The sequence below is a fragment of the Lonchura striata genome, chromosome 13 (genome assembly GCF_050655825.1).
Source record: "Lonchura striata isolate lonStrDom1 chromosome 13, ASM5065582v1, whole genome shotgun sequence".
NCBI lineage: Eukaryota > Metazoa > Chordata > Aves > Passeriformes > Estrildidae > Lonchura > Lonchura striata.
This window is the reverse complement of record NC_140715.1, coordinates 15,090,297-15,117,500: the sequence shown is the minus strand read 5'-3', so window position 1 is coordinate 15,117,500 and position 27,204 is coordinate 15,090,297. Positions and strand designations below refer to the sequence as shown.

At 43.0% G+C, this 27,204-nt stretch overlaps 1 protein-coding gene across 3 annotated transcripts in view; it reads right to left on the bottom strand.

Moving 5' to 3' along the window:
* Positions 1–27,204, bottom strand: part of GRIA1 (glutamate ionotropic receptor AMPA type subunit 1) — a 124,269-nt gene that overhangs the window by 17,632 nt on the left and 79,433 nt on the right. For all 3 annotated transcript variants that reach the window (XR_014958328.1, XM_021552138.4, XM_021552137.4), the window contains exons 8-13: positions 25,058–25,162; positions 22,848–22,958; positions 20,974–21,180; positions 19,471–19,841; positions 3,080–3,278; positions 2,338–2,585 (exon numbers count right to left, since the gene is read on the bottom strand). Coding sequence is in view for 2 of the 3 variants with exons in the window: in XM_021552138.4 (XP_021407813.1) it covers positions 2,338–2,585; positions 3,080–3,278; positions 19,471–19,841; positions 20,974–21,180; positions 22,848–22,958; positions 25,058–25,162 (1,241 nt within the window). In the remaining variant the exon portion in view is untranslated. The remainder of the gene's footprint in view (positions 1–2,337; positions 2,586–3,079; positions 3,279–19,470; positions 19,842–20,973; positions 21,181–22,847; positions 22,959–25,057; positions 25,163–27,204) is intronic.

Here is a 27,204-nt window from a genome sequence, read left to right as displayed (position 1 = left end):
ATCAACCTTGTTTTCATTCATCTGTGGCAGCATCTTGGCATTGTTTGCCCATGTAGAAAGAAAAATATATGGTAAATGCTCCTGTAGTTTCTCTCTAGGATTCTTTTCTAATCAGCTATCCTAAATGCAGGAAAACTGGTCTAGCTACAATGCCCAGCTTCTAAAACACACCTGATACAAGATAGACCAGGGTCACAAACCTCCTGCAATCCTGGCTCAGAGCTTTTGCTCTGTGGATGGAAGTGAGTGAAGATGGAGGCTGAGTGAGAGGCAGGATGACCGTGCTGGACAGACACCCCAGGGGCGTCACCTTGCTCAGGGCAACCTCTCACGTGCAGGATCCCAGGGGGAAAACAGACACTACATGAGGACTGTAGGGAACTACTGAGATTAAAACAATTAAAACAACAGAAACAAAACAGACACAATGGGACAAAAAATGGACAGGAACTGTTCCAAAGAAACACCATCAGATGGGAAAATCAAGCATTCCTCCTTTGCCATTAGGCCCATAGGAAATTTGTTCTACATGCAGCCAGGATGAAAAAGAGGAAACAGAAAGAAATGTTAGAAATTTTTGGAGTCATGCCTAGCAGAGGGATGTTTGGAGTTGCAAAAGTAAAATGATTGATGCGATTTTCTTTCTCGCGGTTTGTTTTTCTTAGAAGTATGAAAAATGGCTCTTTCACATGCCAAAAAATTACAAGACAGGTAGGATGTTCCTGTTTGTTTGTTTTTATAATATCAAAATTAGGATACAAGATTGATGTTTAAATAAGTAATTAATTAAATAGAATCATCCCTGTATCCTAATTTCCATATTTGCAAGACTGAAAACAAACACTGGAAAGTGTGCAACAGAAAGCATCTCAAAGCTGTGAGAATATGTCCACCTTCAGCTGGAGGTTCCTGAGTCATTTCAGAGCCTGAACTGCACTGGATGCAAAAATTGCCTTCTGGACCATGTGCACTGGTGGTGCAGGTTGTCACCTGCAGGGGATCACATCAGCTTCTCTAAAGTTACATAAAGATATGGGAAGTGCTCAGTCAAGTGTGAGCTGACCTAAGAACTGTAGTAATCAAAATCCTTGGGTATTTTCCATTACCAGTTGATACACTTTTGATTCTTTGGGCTGGCTTTGGCTTGGGCACTGTGTGACCAGACAGATCCTTCTGCAAATGGTCATCTGGTAATAATCTGGTTTCTAGAAATCCAGAGATCATGGATTAAATGTCTCTGCATTGGGTTATGTTAGCAAATAACTATAAGGCCACACATACTTCAGGTCAATATGCTTTCATTAACAAATAACTCAGTAACTAATGAAATACATTGGAGTATCATTCTGATTACTTAATGCTACAGATCCTGAAATCTAATGGTTTGGTTTGGTAATCTAATGATTTGGTTTGGTATTCAAATGGTTTATTAAACCATTGCAACTCATGTTCCTCATGATTGTAATGTGAGGGATTGACACGGCTGCTGTCAAAAGGAACCCACTTCTGATGTGTCCAAGACCACAATACATCCTGTGGATTGTGGCAATGCTCTTCTGAGCAGGTCAGTTTTCAGGATGGATGCTCACATCCAGGAGTGCAGCTGTATGCAGTGCCCAGGCTCTGCTGACAACTCAGGCCTGGGTTTGTGCTCTTAAAGAGTTCATCCTTTTAGAGGAAGGTCTCTGAAGATATTTCACAGGCCAGTAGGCAAAGGCACATGGCAGCTGCAGGTCTGGGCTCAGAAATGCCGTGTTTGTACCCCTTTGGACTTGCTATAAATTTGGTGCTTGCTGGGATCTGAATTGACTCAGGGGATGAAAACGCCCACCCTTTGCAGGGCTTTTCAAAATGGACTTCCCACCTTTTCCAACCAGCCTTTCATTTTAGGAAACACCAAATTGCTTTCCCCATGAGAACTCCCTCTGCAAGCATGGATCCAAGCCAGGGTAATCCCATACTCTGCAAAGCTGTGCAGTTCACATGGCACAGGATGAGCGTCCCTTCTGGATGAAGCTCTGTGAAACCAATGGTTACACCACAGCAGCCCCCTGCCATCACCTCATACAGCAGACACATTCATAGCAAATGGATCAGCCAGGATCCAGTTTCCAAATGCAGGGCTTGAAGAATTAGACACTCCCATTGCTTCTCAGTGGGAGCTAGGCATTTTACTTCCCTGCACATCCCACTGATTGGTCACAATCCTTTATCCTCCACCTCCCCCACCTCCTCGCCCCAAGCTTTCATGATTAACATGGCAATGGAGTTTGAACTGTGTGCATACATTGATTTGCTGGGTGGTTTGGCAAAAGGAAGCAAATCCAAGCTACTTACCTCAGCGCAGACCCCTTTGGCGTAGCAATGCCATAGCCTTTGGAGTCCAAGTTACCTCCCACCTTCATGGTGTCGCAGGGCTTGCGCTGCTCGATGTACTCGTTCATTGTGGACTCCAAGAGGTAGGCATACTTCCCTTTGGACTTCCTCACCCGGATCATCCCCTCTTCCGTCGTCCTCACAAAAACGGAGGGCTCGGCTGACTTCATGTATGTCCACATCTTCTCAAACACTGCTATTTTGGATCGCTGCGTAGGACAGCAGAAACCCAACAGAAGAGTTAACAGAGGTTTGGGTGCCCCCTGAGATTTCCAGCTTGGACTGAACACACTCCCACACATCAAATGGGCCAAGGAAGCTGAAAGAGGTAACGGGATGCTACCACTCCTGCACCAGGGCCCAGATCAATCCTTGATTTTCTGGCCCATATTTGTGTATACAGTGATTTTGCAGATCAACCAAGGGCAAGCCAAGCTGGAAATCTGGAGACGGTTTCATTTGGAGTTGCTCAGAGCAGGTCCTTGGTAACGTGGGGAGGCTCATGAATATTCCATATTTGTGTTCACAACTACAGAATATCACATGCCCTGGAGACACTGCCAATCTTCTGGCAGGCTGTAACATGGTGAGGGGAAGCAAGTGAAAAAAACCCAGACCTGAGCTGAGGATGAGAGAGGACGCACTGGAGGACTCGTCAAACAAGAAGCTAAGGAAAATGTTTACATTAAAGTTTCCTTTTTACCCTAAAAAATTCTTTAGTGGAGCCAGCTTCCAGGGTGCCATAGGCGATTTCTGTCTGCTTGGCCAAGTCCTCCGCGCTCTCAATGGGTGACACCATCCTCTCCACGGTGAGGAAGGCAGCCAGGTTAGCTGTGTAGGAGGAGATGATGATCAAGGTGAAGAACCACCAGACGCCACCCACTATGCGGCCGGAGAGAGACCTGGGCACAGAGAGGAGAGTCAGACAGGAGCAGGGGGAAGGTGTGAAAGGTGCAGCTTGCTCTTGCAGGCCCATCATTCGCACGGCCATTTCATGCTCTCCAGCTGCTTCCAAGAAAGCCAGATGTCTGTCTCAGCTCCTAATTTGCTTTTAAAAGTGTTGGTGTAATTAGAGTGGGGATTAAAAAAAAATCACAGTGAAAAAAAAATTAGCAATAAATGGAGAGAATTTGCTTTGATTTTCAATTGTTTTCAGAGCATTAATAATAAGACATGGAGATAATTATGAGAAAGTTTGGCTGGGCAGGGGGCAATGCCCATCAGCAATGACTCTGTTGAGGTCTCTGTTGTGCCATGTACTCCTAGCAGGAAGGAGCACCAGCATGGAACCAGACCAGACACACAGCCCAGCTGTGATCTTTTGGAGAGCTCCTCCATCACCTGAAATTTAAAAAAACCAACCCCTGTGTTTTTCTCTAAGACATATTGAAGCTCCAAGAAGAGTTATGGTCTTAATGAATAATTTGCCTACTGACATTTTCTCTTTTGTATTCAGCAGATGGTTAGACAAGATGTTCATAATAATGCTTTAAAATCTAGGTGTTTTGTACTGTCTGCAATCAAATAGCCAATTAACTGTAACCATTTGATAGCTATAGAGGCAAATAAGTCAAGCAGGCATTAATATTAAAATCTTTTCAAATAATTTTTAAGAGTGGAAGATGATGTCAGCATTCAGGCATTCTGTCTAAATTATTTATATGCTCCTTCTCTAGATGCAGAGCACTGTCCCAGACAGAAGGGAACATACAATGCTGTTTGATAAAGCCAGACAGCCTGGCTAAGGACGACCTGCCTGTGAGAAACACCATTTGTTTCTCCACAGGGGACCATGTTTCAGCATTGTCATTCTGTTGATCTGAGTCACTCTGCAGAAATATGGTTTATGGGATGGTAAGAGAGATATCCCAGTCCAGTTAAGGGCTAAAGTCAGGTGAGACAAATGTGACCATCCCGCATCCCATCTGCAGAGAACACTCAGCCTGCAGGACTGTCAGCACATACAGCTTTACCATTTGTTTCGTATTTGGAGAGGGACTGGGGAGGGAGGCAGCTATAGATTCAACTCACACATCTTCAGATTGATGAGGAAGAGGAAGAAAATTAGTCTGGATGATGTGTGCTCAGGGAAGGAAGCGCTCAGAAAAGGCACAGAGGCATTAAACAAAAGTAACCAGATAATGTCAAATACAACAATCTCTGCTGATGAAGGCCACTTTAAGCTGGCAAAATCCATTTGCGTGGCAAATAATCACATTCATCTCCAGCTGCAAATTATGAAGCTTTTCCTTCCTGATGAAGCTGGGATATTTCTGCGACTGATTTCAACCCCTTCAGCTGCAGTCAGCCAGATTCCTGCCTCCAGACCCTCAACATCCTGGTGATATTCACCACCAGCTAATCCCAGGGGGCTGCCTGCCCTCAGCTGCAGGTGGCTTGTGCTTCCCACCTGGCACTGACAGCATGGAGAAGTAACTCTGGGGTGTTGAGCCTGGAAGGTAGCAGGGAGGGCTGGGGAAAGAGGGGGAAGGGGATGTTTCTTTCCCCAGGGAGACAGAAGGATGCAGGCAGGACTCGTGTCCATCATGGACTGGCTTCATCTGGGCTGCCCCTGCTGCTGGTGCTAGTCATTCCTCCTCGTGGCAGGAGGAGGGATGTGCTCACTCTCACAGACTGGAGAAAAGGAGATCAGCAGCTTGCTAGGGCTTCCAGCATGGCAGTGAGTGTGATGTTTTGTTGCTGACACTGCTAGTGGGCAATGTTTGCCCTCGTTGCTGGATTGACTTGGAGCTGGAAGCTGTGAACCAAAGCTGCTGAAATGCACAGCACAGAAACCACTGAGCACATGGGACATACAGGACACGGCCCTTTTGCTCCGTGGCTGTGCAGCACTTAGCACAAGGGAGAGCTGGCCAGTGATGGAGAATCTGGGAGGACAGAGCAGTTCAATAAAGAATGTAACAATGGTCATGATGAACACCACACCAGCAGGTGTGATCCCATGGGACACCCTGGCTCAGGAGCAGCACAGGCTGAACAGAACAAGTTGGATTTCTCATCTGTTTAGACAGAGCCAATGCCTGCTCACCATGGCAAGTGCTTGCCCAGGCAATATCTGGTACCACCTTGTTCTGCTTCTTCTGTAGACCCAGCAGATGAACAGCAGTGGGACACATTTGCAAAGTGCCTTTGTAATTTAGGAGATAATGTCTGCTCTCTGATATTAGTGACTTCAACACTAGGGAGCTAAAAGTCTCGTCAAAAATCAGTGGGATGTAGAATTATGTTTATGCTCTAGTAAGAGCGGTCACAGAGGAGTAGATACATCTTGCACTTTGGAGTCACTGTGAGGTTTTGAAAGTCTCACTCTGGAGCTAGGTAACAAAAAATGACCTTGCACTTGACTAACAGAAATGTTCTGCAGCTTGAGCCCTGGCTCAAGTTCTTTTCTCTTCACTAATGGGTGCTGTGGGGTTTAAATCCTCTTGCATGAGGACGTGTCCCTGTACCTGCTCAAGCATAAAATGAAGAAATCAGGACCCTGCTGAGTGGAAAGGAGTCAGTAACTCAGTCCCTAAGGTGAGACTGAGGACCTGGCTAGTACTTTAAAGATGAGCTAAGGTTCAGATATTTGGATCTGTCTATTTGACCTCTGGATTCATTCACGTTCATTATAATTGTAATCCTTGCAAATAGCAGAGTCTAAAAAAAAATTGGACTAAAATAAGCAAGAGTAACAGTGTAAGAGGCTTTCATGAATGGGGTACAAGAAGGGGTAAAATACCTAAACAGACCAGACTGTGCTTTTTTCAACCTGTGTTATTTCTTCTGCACCTAGACTCTTCTTTCCTACACAGTTCAAGTTAAGATACCTTGATTTCTTCTTCTATCCCTGCCTGTGTTGTGTAAAATTCTACACCCCCAGTCTTCTCCCTGGCTTGGGATCCTGCCTGTGCCTCCCAGAACTGGCAAGAACAGGATGCTCCTTTCCATCATTACCCTTGCAGGAATAAGTAGTAAATACTCTGCCCTCATTATCCACAGTGCACAATCTACTTAAAATTAGAACTGGCTGGGAACCAAGATTTCAGGACCATGGAAAACTCTGAAATTGTAAATAAAACCTTAATATTCTCATTTGGAATGCAAAGATAACGGTTGCAAATGTCCTCTAAAAGTAGCCCTCTGAAAACAGTTGGTTTGGGTCTGTTCAAGCTTTGCTTTTTGCTATTACTTATAGTTTAATTTCTGAGAGGCTAAATGGTATAATTTTAACATGGTAAACAATTTTGTTTCTGCTTTCTCTTACAAATAATTTTCTTTCAGCTTCTATAGTACATTATATCCTTATCTACTGCATATATAATTTAAAAGATAATTCTGAAATGTGCTATTTTAAATCTGCCCATTAAAAATACGGCAGATGGCCAAGCTTAAAATAATGATTTTGATTTTTTTACTTACATGACTTTTTAAAAATCTTTCCTTTCAAAAATAACTGCATTTTGCCAGTGGAACACAGAAAGGAATTGTAAGTTCCCTTTGTTCCAGGAAGAGATTTGTTCTAATATTTTAGCCTTAGCATTGATGAACCATACAGAAATAGAAAATCATGCATCTATAATCTCATTTCTTAAAACAAAATGCAATCGTTGATCAAACAATTTTCTCTTTGATCTTATCCCTCGTGGAATGTAGGAAAAGCCAGAAGAAGTTTGCCTCTGCTTTGCCATCTATTAGAAGAGAACAATACATTTTTTTGCAAAAAATTATTAACAAGATCATCAGAAAATGTACAGAATAAAACTGTTTAAGCACCAGCTCAGTTCTCTCTCACTTCTCCCTTCCCCCTCCCCAAATCCATTCCTTATGGAGAATTACACCTAAACTGACAGTGTTTTAATTAGAAGTGCAGATCTGGGATCCTGAAGCCATAGCTGCTTTGGGAGGATTTCCCAGATTTGCTGTTAAATTCAAGTCTAATAAAGGCTCACTTGCTCAACTGACATATTTGTCACTGAATGAATTTATGCAAAACTGTTGAAAGAAAAGTTCCTCTCTGCCTGTGCTATGGATTGTGGGTCAAATCCACTTTTGGTTTTCTACCCACACTGAGCCTCTGATCTCTGACATTACTCTGTGAATTTGATACTGATCTAGACAATTCCACAATTCTGCCTGAAATCTGACTTGGTAGTGGATTAATTGCAAACATTTCGCACCAGTTTTGCTCTTATTTTGGAAATTTTCAATATCAAACTCTGTCAGTGTAAAGAGCTTTGCTTTTCCTCTGTGTCACAGGCCATCTGGCATGGTTGGTCTCACCACTTTACTTCTGTTCCTGACAAGAACCGCAGATTTGCTCAAAAGGCAAAGGAAGAATTTCAGTGTGGGTTTGTGGAGCTGAGATCAGCTCTGGGTGCATCCATCAAGTACAGACTGCAGAGCTCTTATCCTCTTACTCTCTGCTGTGCCATGGAGAGTTTTGAATGAGCTCACAACTGTTTGCCACAAAATTCAAGGGATCATAAGGCAAGTTTCCCTGTTTATGCTGCATTACTAATTTTATTGCCATATGAGTTTGCTTTTACTTGTTATTGAATCCTAAATCCCAGCTCCTGGTACAAGAGTTTGGAGCCCTGACTGTAGTGCAGGGTTTTAACATGCAGTGCCAGGAAAGCCCTTACAAATACAGAAGTAAGAATGTTTTCCACTGATATTCTCATTTACGTCTCCCAGAGGTACAAATTCTTTCTTTATCTCTCACAACTTTTCTACAGAGCTTAGAGCTGCATACTTTGGTTCCCTGTGGGTAACACTAACCAGGGAGACAGGGTAAGGAAGTTGAGGGTGCACAGGTACTGGGAGTCCCATGTCTCTGTCCTGATTTTCTTTCTCTAATTCTTGTTAAAAAGAAAAGGAAAAAAAAAATAGGGCATCTTAACTTTTGCATATAGGCTGGAGATCTGCTCTTGTGATTTCAGACAAACCCTGCCAGTCCATCTGAGCCCAAAGCCAATGTGCTGGAAGGAGGCAGTATGGATTATGGAATCCCAGCAGAAGTGCCTTTAAGAAGGGCCTTGTGGATGCTCACGGTGTAAATATTGCATCAACTGAATGTGCTCTCTGCAAATACACAGGATTTCCCAGATTCAACAGGGGGATGTATATCTGTGAGGCGTTAATTATAAATCATGGTTTATTTACTGTTTCTTTCTGCCCAAGCTAATGGCTTTGGACAGCAGTGTATGCTCTCTCTCCTACTGTTTCATCTCTTCTTTTGCAGAATATGTTGGCATTTTTCCCCCATTCAATATCCTTTTAATGGGCAAAACCTCATTATAAAACGAGTTTTCCTGCTTAGTCAGAAATGCATCATGCCACTTGTGGTTCTCCACTCATTGGGCCTTGGATTGCTGCAGTGCTAAGTATAAGCATGACTGCAGGAGCAGCTTTGTGCTGCTTTTGAGACATTCACTTAGCATTTTGACAGGCAAGAGGTGCCTAAGCCTAATCAGAGGACTAGCATCCAGGAGCAGGGTTTTTCTGTTCCCTGTGAAGCTCTGCCACTTTATGGGATCCTGGATAACTTACTCCATCTCTCTAATTCAGTTCTCAGCTGTGGGAGAAAAGATTGAATCACATTTATGAACCTGTCCTGGGTGGGTGGCCTGAAAAGATGGCCACCAGGTGGAATTTACCTCTGAACTGCTGCTTTGCCCAGTTCCCCTTCCTGAGACACTCAATCCCAAGAGGCAGAGGTGTCAGAACTCAAAATGTCCCTCAGACATTTTTGGATGTTCCGGGTCCAGGTCAGAAGCATTTGAGACTCTGGCAGGCAGCTGGAAACAGATGTAATTTTGGGTTTGAACCATGGAATGATTTACCAACCTTGCAGGAAGGACAAGAAATCACAAAAGTTTAGATATTAAAGTAGTCACAAAGTAGAGGGAAGAATTTTTGAGTGCTGTAAAGGGGGGTTTTGGTTCTGTACATGGGGGTCAGAAGTTTTAAGATGGAGGGATTTGGGCCTGTCCTGTCCTCCCTCTTTCTTCTTCCTTACCTCCATGTTCTTGCTGATGTTGGCACTCACAGACTGGTTTAGAGTAGAAAAGCACCATTTAATATAGGTATAGGCATTGGGGAAAACTAGAAACATTTAACATATATCATATAAAAGATAGCAGCAGCCCTGGGTGGGGGGAGAGAAGAAGAACACAGCAGTCAGAGAGGATGTCAGGGTGTGTGTGTACCTCTGCCTGAGCTGTGAGCAAACCACAGCAGCTCAAGAAGAAAATATTTTAGATAACTTACAATAAACTACCTTGAGACCGGACAACAGAGACTGCTGAACCTTTCTTTGAAAGCTCGGGTTAGAGGAGAGACTTTTCCACCACACAGAGCCACCCCTGACCCAGGGTGAGCTCTGGCACAGAGGCAGCACCAAATGGGCCCAGCCATGCAGGGGATGATGTGTGCACTCCACAGAACTTGGCAGGTTGTGCCTTGTGTGTCCTCAACTGACCCAAAACAATGCCTGTGGATTCTCAACAAGCACAACTCACCTGCTCAGCTAGTGGGGTGCTGGAAGCACTAGATGCCAAACATGGGCAGCAAACCCTCTTCAACATCATCAGGACCCATAAAAACACTCCAACAGAGCAGAACTGCAGGACTGAGGTAAATCCTTCACTGCCATCCCTGCACAGCATCCCTGGCTGCTGAAATGAGATGTTTAACCCTAAAAATGCAGGATAATGCACTCAACTCTTCCAGAGGGCAGCTAAAAGCTGTACAAATGCAGGGCCAGGATAGAGGGATGAGGTGGGACCCTAAGAATAAATAAGAAAATATCTACCTCACTGCTGAAAGGCAGAGAGGTAGATGTGAAGACAGGCACTGTCATCCTCTGAAATACAGCACAGCGTGCCTCTCCGTGTAGCAGACAGGGTGGTTTAAGGGATGAATGTTTAGATAGTGATTTGCTGAAAAACACGTGGTCACTTTGGACTGCTTGGCAGCTCCAGAGAAAGGCAAAGTCATCCCTCTTCTGCTGTTTTGCCAGCTATCACTACAAGGAATAAAACCCCAACTCTTGTCATGCCTTTGAGCAAAAATTTCACCGTAAAAAAGGCTCTTCATGTATTTTTCTCACTCTGATGACATTTGTTCACTTTGCTGAGAAAAACTCACAAGGTGACAAGCATAAAATTTTGTCAGAAGCAGTTGCTGGAGAGCCCCAGGAGATTCATTATTCAGGAACTTCCTCAACCTCAGATGGCCCCAAATTTAACAGCACTCATCCTTCTTTTTGAGCAGCAGCCTATTGTGCCAATGTCCTTTACTGAGTTGCTGGATTCCATATGGTCTCCCACAGACTCTTCTTCAAAGTCTACTTGATGAAAAAGCGCTTTTTTTCCCCAGAAGATTTAATATGTTTTGGATTATATGCCATCAGTTCTTCATTTTTCCAAGATCCTCTTTAGCCATCTACCTTTGCTCACACTAGAGCTCCATTTCTGAGACTTCTGGGCAATAATGCTACAATAACCTAGTTCAGACTTATTCCAAGGTATCTTGCCTTGGTTCATTTTGCTTTATTTTTTTTCTTGTCTTTTGTCAGATTTCCCAACCTGATGAGAGAAAGGCTTTGCTCTGGAAGGAGAGTATTTTATGCACAGGAAGATATTAACTCTGGCAATATTTCCAAATATTCCCTTCAATTTATCTCTCATTTCTAATTTTAAATGTGATTCCTCACCAAGACTGTACAAGTTGGATTTTCCCTAGTTTCAGTTTTGAGCTTTTCTTTTTTGTACAGGGAAACACTATATCTCTTGTAGAAGTGGTGAGGAATGAATCTGCTCTCCCCAGACAGTGTTTTTAGAAGAGCTTTATGTGCACAGGTGTGCCTGTATTTTAACATTAAAACTCCCAAACTGTGAAGTGAAAACATGCTCAGTGTTTCTGCTCTCCCCTATTTCACCTGCTAAGATCCATTTAGTGATTTTTTAAATCTTTTTTTTGAGGCTTCAGAAGCACTGTTGAGATGAAAAGCTGCCCCCTCCTTCTGTTTTCCTCTCTGCAGCCTGAGATTTTTCTTCTTATTGCAAGCTTCAAGGAATGAGAGAAGAGAAGATTCCTCCTATGGGAGAGCATAAGCTGCACTTGGCTCCTGCAGCTGGATCTCGTGGACTCTTCATCATGTCTCACACTGATACACAGGGCACAAGTGCTTATTTTATTGCTTTTTCCTTTCACCACAGGAGGACTCATCTTCCCTTCCACTCCTCTGTTCACACACTCGCCTTCTATTACTCCTCATCAGGCTGAGTTGGGAGAATTCATTAGTGTATAAAACATGCTTTGAAGTTGTCCAAATAACGGTGATGTAACACTTTTGCACTTCTATAGACTCTTTTATCTGAAGATCAAAGTAGTAAGTTATGATTACCATGATTGGATTATTGCTGCTTAGCCTTTGGATCTGAGGGTAAGCAGCAACTCTTCTGGGTAGGCACTAATCAGAATTACTGCACGATTTTATTAAATGGATTGAATGTCATCAAGTGTGCTGCTGCTGTTTAAGGGAAGGGCTGTGTACATGAGCTGTGCCCTTTCCTGTCATCTGAGCACACGAATCAGCTGCTCTCCAGCTGCTCTCCAGCTGCTCCTTTGCTCCATGTGGAAATGGAGGGAAGGCCAAGACAGCATGGAGCACCTCAGAGGTGACACCAGGCTCTGCCTTCTCCAAATCCAGACGCACTCAAGCACACAAGGATTTTTGCCCCATTTTCTTAGCAAGACCCACATTTTGCTTTTCCCAGTTACTTGGCTTCCTCAAGCCTTTCACAATGGATAATGCAGTACCTCAGTCCTATTTCAACACATTTGTCTTTACCTGCTCACCATCTCGGGGTGTTATAATGGGAATTGCTCAGCCAGCAAATGTATTCCTGGGGGTGTGGTGCTTCCCCAGTTACAAGGATAAGTAGTTGGGATGAAATCTGAGACTAAAGCAGAACAGGTCCCATAAATGCCAAATTCCTTTGGAATAAAGGCAGAACTCTGAGCCTCCCAGTGGAAGGCCAGCTGTGGGGGTGATACCAGAAAAGAGCAGATGTGGATGCTTTTTGTGTTTTATGAGCTAGAGTATTTGAATCAAGAAGTTAAAAGCTCATTCGAATGTGTATCCAGTGAGTGTGCACATGATATCTCAGTGCTGATAAAAGTAATGTACAACATATGGAAGAGTTATTTAAGTGGGACTTCCCTGTGAAAACATGCTCAGGGCTTCCCATCTTAGCTACATTATTTTTTTTTGGAGTGCCAACGTTAAAGCAGTGTGTGACAGGCAGCCTTGCAGAGAACACCACCTGAGGGAGGTGGAGGCCGTTCAGCTCCTCACAACCCTTATTCTTTGACAAAAACACTTGGCAGTCGACCTAACTATTAGAGAGACACAACCACACAGAGTCCTGACTGCAGAGCCCAGCTGAGCCGACTGCTCAGGAATAACTCGTTATCAAGAGGAAAGGAAATGGAAAAAATCTGCTTCTCTTACTGACTGAAAGTCAGCAAGTCCAAGTCCAGCGTAACAGGGGGTCCCTGGAGGCTCAGAGAGTCTGGCTGCAGTCAGGGACAAGGCTGGGAGTGTCAGGAGGCAGCCCTGAAACTCTTAGTGCTCCTCGCCCTCCTGAGTCAGTGCCCAGCACCAGAAACACAAACAGCATCTTCCAGTTCCATGTCAGACAACACAGAATGGTGTGGGTTGAAAGGGATCTTAATGTTCATTTCATTCCAATCCTCTGCTGTGGGACACCTTTCACAGGTTGCTCCAAGCCCCATCCAGCCTGACCTTGAACATTTGCAGGGATTGGGCAGCCACAGCTTCTCTGGGCAACCTGTGCCAGGGCCTCCCCACCCTCATAGATAAGAATTTCTTTCTAATATCTATTCCAAATCTACCCTCTTTCACATAAAACTTCTCAAGATATTTAAAAAAAAAGGGAAATGCACTTTCCCCCCTGCTATTTTCAACTTTGTTTTCAACAAAAAACACGAGAAACATTTATTTAGTCCTGAAGAAAGAAATGGCAAAAATATTTTTAGGCTAATATATCTGCTTTTAGATGAAGTGTTTGATGACTTATTTTAAACACAGCTGGTGGAACGATTAGTGAATCTGTCACTCAATGGGAGGAGTTTCAGCAAATTTCTTGCTGTCCCCCAGCAACCTCAATGCTGAAGGCCCAAAGCCAGAACTGTGGAAGAGTGATTAGATATGCCTGAAAGGAAAAGCATCCTGAGGAAGTAACTTACAGGTCAGTGGAGGAAGCAATCATTACCTCTGCAGTATTTAGACATTTGCAGATGGCAGTGTGTGCAAATTCAAAAGACTAATTTTTCCTTTACAGAAGAAATTGTCTTTCCAACAATGCTCTCTCGGTTGCTTATTTCCTCCTTCTTTCCAAATGAACAAAAAAAAAGGATAGCAAGGATGATTATTTTAAAAGAATTTCCATTTTCCCCTGGCTGCCATGCTCTGGTTGCCATGGAAGTGCGCAGACTCCAAAGGGGGCTGTTTAGTTGGATATTGTGCAATTTGTCAAGCTGTTCCTCTGGTGAGTAGCTTTCCCTGGTTAAGTGCATTTTAGAAATAAGTGTGGTCATCAGTTCCTGGTGATTTGCAAGTGCTGCTGTTACCCTGTGACCTGAATTTTCTCTCCCTGGACATAATTAACTCTGCCAGGTAGAGATAATTGCAACATCATTTGCAATCACTTTCATAAGGCAAGGAGACTTTTCCAGAAGTCAAAGTCCTGATTTTCTTACTTTTATTCTCAAAGAAAGTCAGCTCACCACTTCAAGCAAACCACCACAAATGAATGAACCTGAGCTTGGTCCCCACAGAATCATTAAGGCTGGCAAAGCCCTCTGAGATCACTGAGTCCATCACCACAGCACTGCCATTAAAATTCACCATTAAACCATGTCCCCCAGTGCCACATGCACACACATTTTGAACACTTCCAGGGATGGCAATTCCACCACTTCCCTGGGCAGCCTGTTTCAATGCCTGGCCACCATTCCAGTGAAGAAATTTTTCTTAAACTTCAATTTAAATCTCCCCTGGTGCAATTTGAGGCCATTTCCCAGGCAGATGCTTGGAGTGTCAGAGAAGACACTTACTGAAATCAAGAAGAGTCATCAGATAAATACCCCTGCTCAGCCTTCTTTTCAGGAAGAAATTAAATTCCTTTTGATTGCTAAATGCAGCTGGTTCTAATTTCTCTAATGCTAAATTTTTAGCAAAATAAGTAAGTACCCTGCAAATGTAAGTTTACAAAGATGGAACAGAAATAATTTCCTTGAAAAAAAAATCCAAATCAAACCTCTCACTAAAAAAAAAAAAAAACAGCACAAAGAATCCCTCAAAAACAAACAAAAACCCCAAAAAACCACCAATAAGCCGTGCAACTTTTTTTTGTTCTAATCAATTTCTGGTTTATATTTTGCCCAAAAACTGGCTAGAGCCTTTCAGTATTGGGAAGATCTTGATGAAATTTAAAATGCTGCTGTCTTTCAAAATCTGATGTATCCTGTGATTTTTTTTTCAATTGAGCTAAAAAGAAATGTAAATAAACAGGAAAAAGAGCAGAGGAAAATGCTGAGAATTAATTACAGGTACATGATAAATACTTGGTTTGCTCTTCCCCAGACAAACCACTCTGATGGAGTGCAGCAGAGAGACTGAGGGGGAGCAGTGAACACGAGCACACAGTGCAGATCAGCCAGAACACCGTTTCCATGTCACAAAAAACAAATAACCATGTCCACGAGATGCCTATAAATAATAGATTGTATCTATTGACTGGAGAGCAGCCAGTATTTATCTCTCCCCTTCCTGCCTGGGCGTGCAGTCATCCATCACCTGTGCCAGCAAAGCTCCCTGCTCAGCACACGCAGCCTGGCAAAGCCTCTGGCTCTGGGCTCTGCAGGCCACTGAAAACCCTGTTCACTCTTTGTCCCGAGCCAGCCAGGGTGGATTGGACCTTGTGCCAGGTCTCCTTGCACATTCTGAACCCCAAAGTCTTTAGGGCACTCTGGTGTGACCCAAGCATTTCCCAGCACAGCTCCCACCTTGCACAGAGGCTCTCCCTATCCCACAACATCCCCTGCCCAGGCTCATCCAGATGGGATGAAAGCTTCATCCACCATTTCACTCCCAGCACAGGCTGACCATGACACCTCCAGCTCTGTTCTCAATGAAACAGGTTATTATGACTGATTTCCAGCCATTTATCCAGGTATCATGACAAGATACCTTAGTGTGCCATGATATGAGTATACATTTCCCTTCTACTCACAGTAGATTTTGATCTGAATTCAGAATATGTATCCTTTGTGTTTCAACAACAGAGAGAGGCTTCAAGAAGTTTAGCTAATTTTTGGAGAGCTTTGTTTAATTTTCCTCTGTCAAAGCACAAGTGATGTTTGCATTCACCAGGTGATATTGTGTGACATTTATCCACCTGCCAAACCTGAGATGGGACAAGGCTCCTGCAGTCAAGTCAGCTGAGAGTAACTGTCTACTCTATCTCATGGTATTTTCAAGTGAAGGTCTGCCTTGGAAGATCTGTTTTAATTAAATGTATTTCCTTTTAGTCAAACATAAATTTTCTCAGTCACAGGAAGAATAACTGAATTTAATAGTCTCCAATATACAAAAAGTTGCTTTTTGGCTCAAACCATATGAAACAACATATTTTGTGATAACAAAAAATAGAAGATCAAGACAAAAAGCTGACAAGAGATGTTATTTTGCTCCCTGTTTTTCCATCCTTTTCACAACAGTCAAATTATTTATTTTGCAGAAAATGATGGAGAAGATGAAAAATTCTGATGCCTTGTTTTGCTGCAGAGGAGGTTGGGAAGCCCAAGCATCCCCTCAGACTCCTTCTCAAAGGCCTCAGGTCCATCCTAAGTGAGGAATGGCAGCAACGTGCTGGACTTTTGCAAGGTCCTACCCCCCACAGCTGCTACACACTGCGGTTATTTTAGGCTCTGAAGACAATTTATCAAATTACAGTTCTGAAAATGGTACAATGTGAGTCATATTTACTTCACATTTTTCTTTCTGCAGGCTCTCGCTATTGGCTGTGGGTTATTTATTACCTCTGGTGCCTGCTCTAAGAAGCTCCTCTCTGGCTCTGTATTTCATGTTTAATGAGTGCTTTTGCAATTTCATGACTGTTTCCTGAAGCTAAGGTGGCACTTAGCAAAGCCTAATGGTTTATGGCCCATTTCAGAGTCACTGATTCCTGCCTGTCCCCCTGGAGCTGCGCACAGCTCCGAGCTGCTGCTGCTCCCTGACCCTGCTGGGTACCAGCCCGTGCTTTGAAAGCTTTAAGGGAACAACAAGGGCTCTCTGACCTCAACCAGGACAAATTAGTCCATGTGATGGGGACTGTTCCACACCAGTGTGGTAGGGACTGTTCTGATGGTGCAGAAGGTGGACACACACTCCACGGGAGATGTCCAAGAGCTCGCAGCCCCCTTGGTTTGAGGCCATGCAGTTACCATTGAGCCATTCCTGGATGGATTCCTTGCTCATGCTCATGTTTCAGCATCTAAAGGCACAACACAGACTGCCACCAGCTCCAGCTGGGACTCTGCAGGACTGGTTACTGCCTGCCCTTTGCCACATTCACCCAGTCGATGCCAAGCAGGTAACCCACAGCTCTGCTCTCTCTTGGCCATCCACAGGTCACCAAATTCACACTGTGTCTTTAAAGTCCTTGGTATGTTGTCCCCAGTGTATTTAAAAGCCTGTTTAAATCTCTGCCTAGTAAGATTGTCCTTAAAAAGGACAACACTTTCCTTCAAAAGCAAATTTTTGTCTCTTTGGGGCATTGAAGTTCCCTGGGGACTGGTCTGAGACTGAGGAATGCACATTTACAAGAGCAAGTTATTGCTGCAAACTCACCACCCGCTGTGCTGAGTGATGTGTCTGTGGTTTTGATCTTACTCTTTTTTTTTTTTTTTAATGATAAATACATAGTGGCATATGCACTTACAACAAGCATGCTCTGAAAAAAAAAAAAAACCAACAAACCTTCAGACAAATTTCCCGTGTTCCTTTCCACAACAAAACTGAAATAAACAACCCAAAAACCTCTACAAAAACAAAATACACCCCTGCACTTGCTCCTTTCTGCTGGGGAGAGAATGACAGAACAGATGTATAACAGAAGCTATTTATGTTGCTTAATGCATTACTGGAGAGATGCTGAGAGATAGTAGTGATAAGTTTAGCAGCAACCACATAGGAAATATATTAGAATAGAGCAGATATCCCCACCTGCCCACAGTGTCATTCTACCAAGTGTTCATTTCTAAGTGATGTGTCACAGAAATCCTGCACTGGGTTCGTGTGAAAAATACATGTGAAATAGGGAGCGGGCTCAGAGCCTTTCTGCACAACAACATCCTACAGAAATTCTCACTCGTCTGCTTCCTCCTGGCTTTCACATCACACAGAAATATCCCTCTCCCCTTACAACCATCTCAAGGAGCTGTACTGAGAGTACTGGGAGTTATAATAATTCCCATATTTAATTTTTAAGTTTTTATCACCTTGCCAATAGTTGTAGCAGTCAGAAACTGCTCTTGTGTTCCATGGGAAAATATTGGTTTCAATGAAATTGTAATTTTCATTATCAAGATGATTAAATCAACCAACATTAAAATAACAATGATGGAATAATTCTCATTTCCCATTTCAAAGTAAAATAAAACCAGACTTTGAAATGGTGATTCAAAGGTTGTTGTTTAGCTAGGGCAAATCTTGTTAGCTGAATCAAACCCACTGATCTTTCCCTGACACTTTTTATTAAAGATGTTACCAAATTTGCTATTCCTCAAAGCCTCAGCTTTTCACCTCTCCCTTCTCCTTGGATCAGAAATCATCCAGTGAAATGACCTCAAAGGAAGACATTCTCTTTCTCAAATAAAAGTAATGATGACAAAAACAACACTGAGAATGAAAATCACAATAACCTGATCCTAATGCATGAGGCTGGTTACAAGACAGCAATAAAGCTGAAATTCCCTCTGCTGGGAAGACTTTCTGGATTCTCTGCCTGGCCTCCTGCTAATCAATGATCAGGTAATAAAACATATTCATAAAGGCTGTCACTGTCAAAGTGCCCTGCTGGCTGTTATTTCCCTGCTATCACAAGCTCATTAACATTTGGATAAATTGGCATCTGATAGCCAAAAAGCCTGTGCTCAGTCTTCTCTGCCATCCCAGGGGAGCTGTGCTGAGCTGCACGGGGTTATCTCCCCTTGCTGATGGAGCTGTGCCTCCTTCTCATCCCCTGAGCTTTGATGCCACCACAGCAGGCTGGAAATCAACCTCTGCCCACTGTCTTCACCCTTAAGATGGGTATTTCTGGATGAAACTTCCTTTGACAAGAAGGGAGACAAAGCCTCCAAAAGGAAGGAAAAATTATCTAAATAAATCACAAGAGTCATTCACCAACATGGCTCTTTAGGAACATTTTGGATGTTGGGTCCTACTGAACATTCAGGCAGAAGAACTATTGGTTGAAATGGGAAGCAGAATCAAACTTGGTCTTTCTCTAACCTTTTTAAAGGCCCGTAACAATTAAGCCACTATTGTGCTCCATAATGTTTGGCACAGACTATATAAACTTTCACTGTGCACTTGCAGTATTATTTCTCCCTATCTTTTTAGCTTTTAAAAGTTTTTATCTTCCCTATAATGCTATAATCATCTTATTTCTAGTAGCAACAAAATAAATGACTGACAAAATTTGATTGCAATTGGGTGGCTTTAGAAAAGCTTGTTATAATTTCTGTAAAGTCTTTCAGAGGAACTCCCTAGGAAAAATTTAAATGGTATTTTCATGGTGTCAAGTTTGAGGTCCCAAGTTCACAGCTGTGAGACCTGTGAACCTTTGGCTCTTTTCTGAGTCTGTAACTGATTCACAAAACTACACTTTGTTTCAGGAAGGGAGCTCAAAGTAGAACCTGTTCAGCTTCAAAGCACGCAGAAAGATTAAACCACACAAACTGGGAGAAGGTTCATTGGAGAAGGCAACCCACCTTGGAGAAATATCACATCCTTGCTGCATGAAAGCTCCTAGGGAGAACCAGAGGCTGTTGAATATCCCAAACTCATTTGTCTGTTCATTGGCTGGCTGGTCCCGTCCTTCCTCGCATTCCTCAGTGTGCCACTCATAAGGGCTGAAGCGACTCACCAGGAAGAGGACAACGCTCACTCCAATGTAGGCAAAAACAATGCACATCCATATCTCGTAGGCCAAAGGATCCAGAAAGGAAAAAACTCCTGGTTTGGACTTTTGAGGTTTTTTTATCATTATTGATATACCTAAACTCATGAATGGCTTGGAAAAGTCTATAACTTCTTCTCGAACCAGGGTGATGGTTAATGGTGCCACAGCCACATCTGCCCTCTGAAAAAGGAGACAGAAAAGAGATTTTCAGTCTGGGAATAAAATGTATCTACTAAATGCAGTGTCTGATCCTTTGATCTCTGTTTAACCTCTCTATCTCAGAAGAAATCAGACAAAACCAATTCCAAGAAGAAGGTAAAAAGGAGAAGCCCATAATATTGGTGGATTATTTCCATTTCATCATTACTGATTACCAGATCTGTTTTGAAATCACAGCACTTTCTTTTTGCAGCCACCCAGCTCTTCTCATCTGATTTATCCACTGATGTCACAATATGATGAAGATGATTTTCTCTAAAAAGGCTTTATCACCCAGACATCAAAAGAGGCAAGGAAAGGCCAATCTCCTGAAAAAGGATGTCAGGATGTTTACTTCCATCAGGAACTGTCTTTTGATTGCATAACTGATGCAGGAGAAGAGGAAAGATGTTCCAGCAACACTGATATGCAATTTCTACTAATTTTGCAGTCCATCTTGAAAATGGAGAGGGAAGTATACTGAAATGGCTGGCAGCATTTACAGCAGAGCTACCATCAGGAGACAGATCATCCCCACTCCAACACAGTCTCACATGGACTTGGGGATTGATGTTCCCTGCATGATTTCCCTTGTAGAGAAAGGTAAATTAGACCCCTCTGTCTGAAGGATGATCTAAACATCACAGAGCATGAACTACCACAGCAAACCAGGTTTAGAAGTGTAGGGTGCAGGTGTACAGCCCTGGTGATGGAAATGAGTGGCTGGACAGAAAGTAATCTCATCCTTCTATCCACCACTCATGTGCTGAGTGTTTGAAATCTTTTTATTCTTTCATCCTGCCATTACCATGCAAATATAAAATAGAGTAAAATTTGGAGAGTCTACCCATGGGAAAGTATGACCTTTCGATACTTGTTCTTCTAAAAATGTAAAGAAAAAGACTCTTGGAACTGTTGAAAGGAAACATTTTGACATTTCCATAGGCACAGAATGTGCTGTCTCTCCCTAAATTAAAACATTTTACTTGGGCTGATTGTTTGAGCTGCAGTCCTCTGGAGAGCTCAGGCTGAGAGAGGGCAGGACTCCTTCTAACTCTGGCGATTGGACCTGATCCCATCTCCCAAGAGCTAAATCTCAAGGTTGGAAACTCACCCCATAAACGAGCTCTCCCACCATGCCGTTCCACGTTTTGGTGTCGGGGTCCCGGGCTCCGTACTTGCCGTCGCGCACGATCTCCAGCCGGTAGTGGTAGCCCACGTGCTTGGCAATCTCGGCGGCCAGCTCCACGCAGTAGCCCTCGTACCTCTCGTTGCCCTCAAACTGGTTGGCGTTCTTCTTGAGCATCACATACGGGTCCTCCTGGCACACAGAAGAGCAGCATTGAGCCCTGATAGAACCCAGGCCTGGTTCAGGGGCTCCATGGGGTGGAAAAGTCTCTCCTCCAACCCAAGCTTCCAAAGAAAACCCAACAGTCTCTTGTAGTTTGGTCTCAAGGCAGTTTATTGCAAGCTATCTAAAAGATTGTCTTATCTGGCTGCTGTGGTTTGCTCAGCAGCTCAGGCAGAGGCACACACACACCCCTAACACTCTCTCTGTCTGGTGTCTTCTTCTTCTCTCCCCGCCCAGGGCTGCTGCTATCTCTTATATGGTACATTACGTGATAAATGTTTACAGTTTTCCCCCAATACCTACTGCCTATATTAAATGGTGCTCTTCTACTCTAAACCAATCCATGAGTGCCAACATAATCAAGAACATGGAGGCAAGGAAGAAGAAAAAGGAGGAACAGGACCGGCCTACATTCCTCCATCTTAAAACCTCTGACCCCCACGTACAAAGTAAAACCCCCCTGTACAGGTGTTAAAACCCTCTTGTACAATACTAAAAAATTCTTCCCTCTACTTTGTGACTACTTCTACTATAATATCTAAACTTTTGTGACTCCTTGTTCTACCTGCAAAGTTGGTAAATCATTCCATGGCTCAAACCCAAAATCACAGCTGTTTGCAGCTGCCTGCCAGGGTCTCAAATGCTTCTGACCTGGACCTGGAACCTCCAAAAATGTCTGAGGGACATTTTGAGTTCCAACAGAGCTCCACTCCTCATTCCAGAGGTGCACACCAGCTGGAGGCCAGCTTCTGGTTGCCCTGCAAAGGCCTAGCTTTGTGTTCCTGTGCTGAGGGACACAGCCAACACACCGTGGGTTTATTCTAGAAGGTATGAAGTCTGATTGTTTTTTTTTTTTATTGTGGCATATTCTTTTTATTCATGCAGAATCTGTCTGCCGCTCCTGCAGTGATGGACCTGAGGGGAATGGAGTAGCTGCTGGTTTTTGGGCAACAAACCTTCCAGTGTAACTCTGTGAGGGGTATTTAATTTATCTGAGCTGTGAATATTAAAGGCATGCCTGCTTGTATGGGCACAGGGAGAATCAAATCTGCTGGACAGGAGAGACCCTTAAAGTGTTTAACTCGGTTTGTGTATTGTGCCTTCTCTGCAGACTCCCAGTAAGCAATCAGCAAACAAATTAGTAATATTTCACATTTCTGCAGGGTAAGAGTATACAATGACACAATACATGGTACCATCTATTGTGGGGAACCTATTATTCCTTCATGATTGCAGAGGAGATTTGCTTTTAAAGCAATGATTCAGCCTCTCCAAACAAAACAGCTTATCCTTCCCAAAACTGCAGCCCCCATTCTGTGGGATAAATACAGAGCACAGGTACAATGTTCCTAATTTACCTGTGTTGTTGCCTCTATCTTGTCATAATCTTTTGTGTTTTCTACACTTAAGAAGGAGAGCTCTTTAATACCTACTAAATTAGCCACAGCAATTTGCAGCTACCTTTATGGAGCTGGCAGGAAACAGTAAGTGCTATTATTATTATTGTTATTATTATTATTATTATTGGTATTATTAAAATTATATAATACAAAGAAGGGCCCATGAGTGGGAAGAGAGAGCCTGCCTATCAGGGAGATGGGGAGAGGGAGGGCTGGGATGGAAGTCATGGCACTTACCAGGATAGTTGTGACTATGTAGGTCCTGTTCTGCAGGCTTGTAGACTCATTGCCACTTTGAGTATCTACAGCTATTGGGACCAGCTTCTCGTCTTCATTCCAATAACCAATCTGCCCAATACAAAACCAGGATTAATATGACTTTGGAATATTAACCAAGATACAGTAACAGGGCCACCCAATCCAGATCAGCCTTCTCTGCGTGTTCATACCCACTCAGAAATCTCCTTTCCTGATTTTTCATGTCTTTGGTGAGGGGGCAGGGAAATTCCCCATCCCACTGTGCCTCCAGCCTGAAAATTATAATGTGCATGATGTGCAACAGTAGCACAGTGCTTGTATGCACGTAAAAACATTTATCACTTTGTACTGGTGATTATTGCCATTCTTACAAAGAGAATACACACTTTCCCTGTGTGACTTCCAAAATTATTCTAATGGTGAGCTTGCCTGCTGCAGGTGCAGGTGCTAGAGGGTGATGAAAAATCATCCTGCAGCTCAAAGCCTGCACGAATACAGGACTGACTTTTGGGACATCTTGAGACATCAGGACAAAAAAATCAAGTCAGAACTTCCCCCCGAGTCCTGCACCAGTGTCAAAAGTTTTGGTGTTATGAATAAACTGAACACTTGTAAACTTGTAACTCTAAGGTTAAATTCTGCTTAATAATAATCAGGGATCTGGGCAGCTAATCCACTCCTTGAAGGTAAAGCAGAGTGCTAGCAAATATCTCTAGGGAGATCATGGTTGAGGTTAACCACTTGGAGGGCTTGATTTTATAAGAGGATTTCCATCACCTCACGTAGGTATGAAGCTGCCTGAACTCTGCTCATATGAAAGGAATTTCTTATCACAGTAAATGGGAAAAGGTATTAACCAGGGCATGACCAGGAACCTGCTGATGGCAGATTAGAGATCATGACAGCTGAGGAGAAAAAAATGAAACTCTGTAGGCTTCTAATCACTCTTCATTGAACAGACAAAAAGAACAGAAAGTGAGGGAAGGGCTTTCAAAGTTCTGCCCTAGGGCAACAAAAGTGGAGACATGGGTGTTTACTTTGAACCTCTAACCTGGTGGATCTAAAATACTACATGCATCATTGCAATGATGTACATGTCTTCCAAACAAATACTATTTCTGATGGCAAATACATAGAAAAATCAAGACATTCAGCCATTTAATTTCATCTCCTCTAGACTCTCTCCAGACTGCCAACTTATTGAAGTTCAGAGACCCAAACTGGGCATGATGCTGCCTTTGTCCTCTTATGAATACTTTGCAGTGGAGGAAGACTGCTTTGTACATCTTCAAAATAACATTTATTTTATTTGTCAAAGAAAATTTGCCTTTTTTCGCTTGACTGTGGGGGGCTTTGATCTTACACCTGCTGCTCTCAAGTGTAAGTATAAATTTGAGATAGGGGCTGTAAATATAGAACTTTCATTATTTACATTTTTCTTAGTTTCAAACAAGTTTTTTATCTTTCAAGGTACTGAGGAGATGCAGAGAATGCCCCTTTCCAAAATACGTAGTAACTCTCCTTTATCAAGGAATATCTGAGTTATTCTCTGTTCTTCAAATACATGGTTATCTAAAGTGGGACATACGCACCTAGAGTCAGATTTTCAAAAGAATTCATGTTTCAAGGGCTTGGCATCTCTGAACAAGGCCAGATTTTTCAAAGAGCCTGGGATACAGAAAGGGATCAAGACTTCAGAAGAGCACAAAGGTCTGTGTAGCTATTGGGACGTGGTTAGTGGTAAAGCTTTTGTCACTTCAAGGAGAGCAGAATTAGGTCAACATAAAGGGTTCACTTACAATGGCTGGGGCAAACCATTCTGCCTGGCTCTGCCTTTGTTTATCCTTGGAAAAGTGGAAGGGCAAAGCCAGACCTATAGCTGGGCCTGCACCAATGTACTGTGCCAATAGCAAAGGTGAGATTACCAAGTTTTAGCATCCTGGAAAACTTTTGCCACATCTGAGATGCCCTTGTTGCTCTTGATAACACCTTCCAAATGTTGAACGTTTTTAGCAACACATCCCAAGTCCTCCCTGGTGCTTGCTTTGCTCATGCCTAGAGCTGGGAACGCCCTTGTGCCTCCACAAACAAACTTTCACCAGCAGGAATGCCTGTCGTGACCCAGCCACACTGCCCCTCAAAGATGGGCTGGAACCTGACACAGGATGTGGGGTCACTCTCTGTTGTACCTTTCTGATCCCATCGTGTTTCATCTCAATCACATGGAGGGTGTAGTTGGTCCTGCGTCCTTTCTCATTGAACTGGACGTTGCCAGACAATCCTTCAAAACGGACCTTAAATACATAAATATCAATGAAGACAGCAAATTGGTCAGCTTCTCATGCAGTGGTGATTCAGCAGCAGTGAGAGGGGAAGGGAAGAAGGGTGCTGAGTACAGTCATTACTCTCAATTCCATGCAGGGGAGGCAGCACATCTACCTGCAACTGGGATGTTGCTAAGGCTCACTCTCTACAGCATGCCTGGCCATGGGCACTGCCATCCTCTTATCCAACTCATTTATAAACCCTTTCTCTTAAAACTCAGTGGTTTAAAACACAGCACAGCCTTAGAGCTAGATCACCAATGTGAGCCCATCACCTCTTGGGATGTGACAGTCATCTAAATCAGCTCTGAACTCCTTGAGTTTGTGAGGTTCTATATTTTCTAAATCTGATGTGGAGTCGGGATTTGGTAAAGAATTTGTCATCTCAAATCAGGACTTGTAAATCAGGAGGAAATATGAAACCATGGCCATGGCTCTCAGCCATCATCTTTTGATAGAGAGGAGTCTATAAGTTATCAAGCAAATTTAATTACCTCTGCACCAGATTAATAAAATCTAACAATTTAGTATTGACATTTGCATAGGAAACTTTGAACTGTAAATCTCTGCTGATAACACAGCTGAGCTGAAGTGATGCTCACATCACATCCCACATCCTGAACTTCCCTTGCTGAAATGGAGAAGAGCTCCTGACTAGAGACACACTCTCTGTGGGGACCAGGCAGTGGGGACCAGGAACATGTTAAAATGAGTGCAGATTTGGGTTCCTATGGAGACCACCCGGAGAGGTGCTCTTTCTCTGCCTTTCCACTTGCTTTGGACAAACCTCTTGTTCCTGTAACTGAAGTCTTCCTACATGCAAAAAGGGGACAGGTATTTAACAGCCTTTTAAAATACCCTGAGATCCTCAGAATAAAAACCCATGGTGAAGAAATGAGGCTGTATCATTACAGAGGAAATCTGTTGTTAATCTGGTTAAGCCGTGTTTGTTTTCCAGCTGTTACAACAAAGGTTTGTCATGAAAATGAACATCTGCCAGCATTTTCTGAAGCTCTTTCAAACCAAGAGATATTCCTGGTGACATTTGGATAAACATGCCTTTCCCTTTTCACAAGACACAACATGCCCATAAAAAATAGATGTGCTGAAAAAGCACCATTGTCTTAAGCACTCCCAAGCCTGCTTTTTTTCACGTCTCCTTTGGTTTTCCTTTCAGGCTCTGACCGATTCTGAAGCTCAGGTCACAGATGCTTGTGCTTTGTAGCTTTATGTGCACTAAAAGGCAGGTTTACAGCATCAATTTCTTCTATCTGAGTGAATGAAATCTTAATCCTGCGATATCCTTGTGGCACTGAAACAGCAAAAGGGATCTCTGCTATCCACACTGCAGATGCAGCGCAACTGTTCTGCCATTCACCATCCTCTGAAGGTAAATGCAAAATGCAAAAATGCTGTTCAAAATGCAGTGAGGACTTACTTCAACAGTGCTAAGCACCAGGCAAGTCAACTGAAGACATTAAAGCACATTTGTGTGTAAGACATGGATGGGCATGTGGCTCTTTGCTGGGTCATCTGGAGCAGAAGGATGCTGTTATGGCCTTATGTTTTACAGGGTTAGTCAGCAGTTAAGGACTAACTTTCTGCTTATTAGATGTGCTGACCACATAATGATAAAAAAATAATTTGTTTAAAATTATCATAACCTTTTCAAAGTAAAATTGAAACCTTAATGTAGTGGTTTTAAGCAATAGTTTGTTGGCCTTTGCCTGCAAAAAAAGAAAAAAGGTAATTATCTCTAATAAAAACATACATTCTCCTTGAACATGCCAGATTTCTGTTTTTAAAATAATGAAGAATGCTTCATATTTCTTTTCATCTTTGCTCCTGCCATCCACTAATCCTTGTTAGGAGGTTGCAGTGAGGTGTGGGTCAGTCTATTCCTCCAGACAGCACAACAGGACAAGAGGAAATGGCCTCAAGTTGTGTCACGGGATGTTTAGATTGGGCATTAGGAAAAATTTCTTCTCCAAAAGGGTTGTCAAGCATTAGAA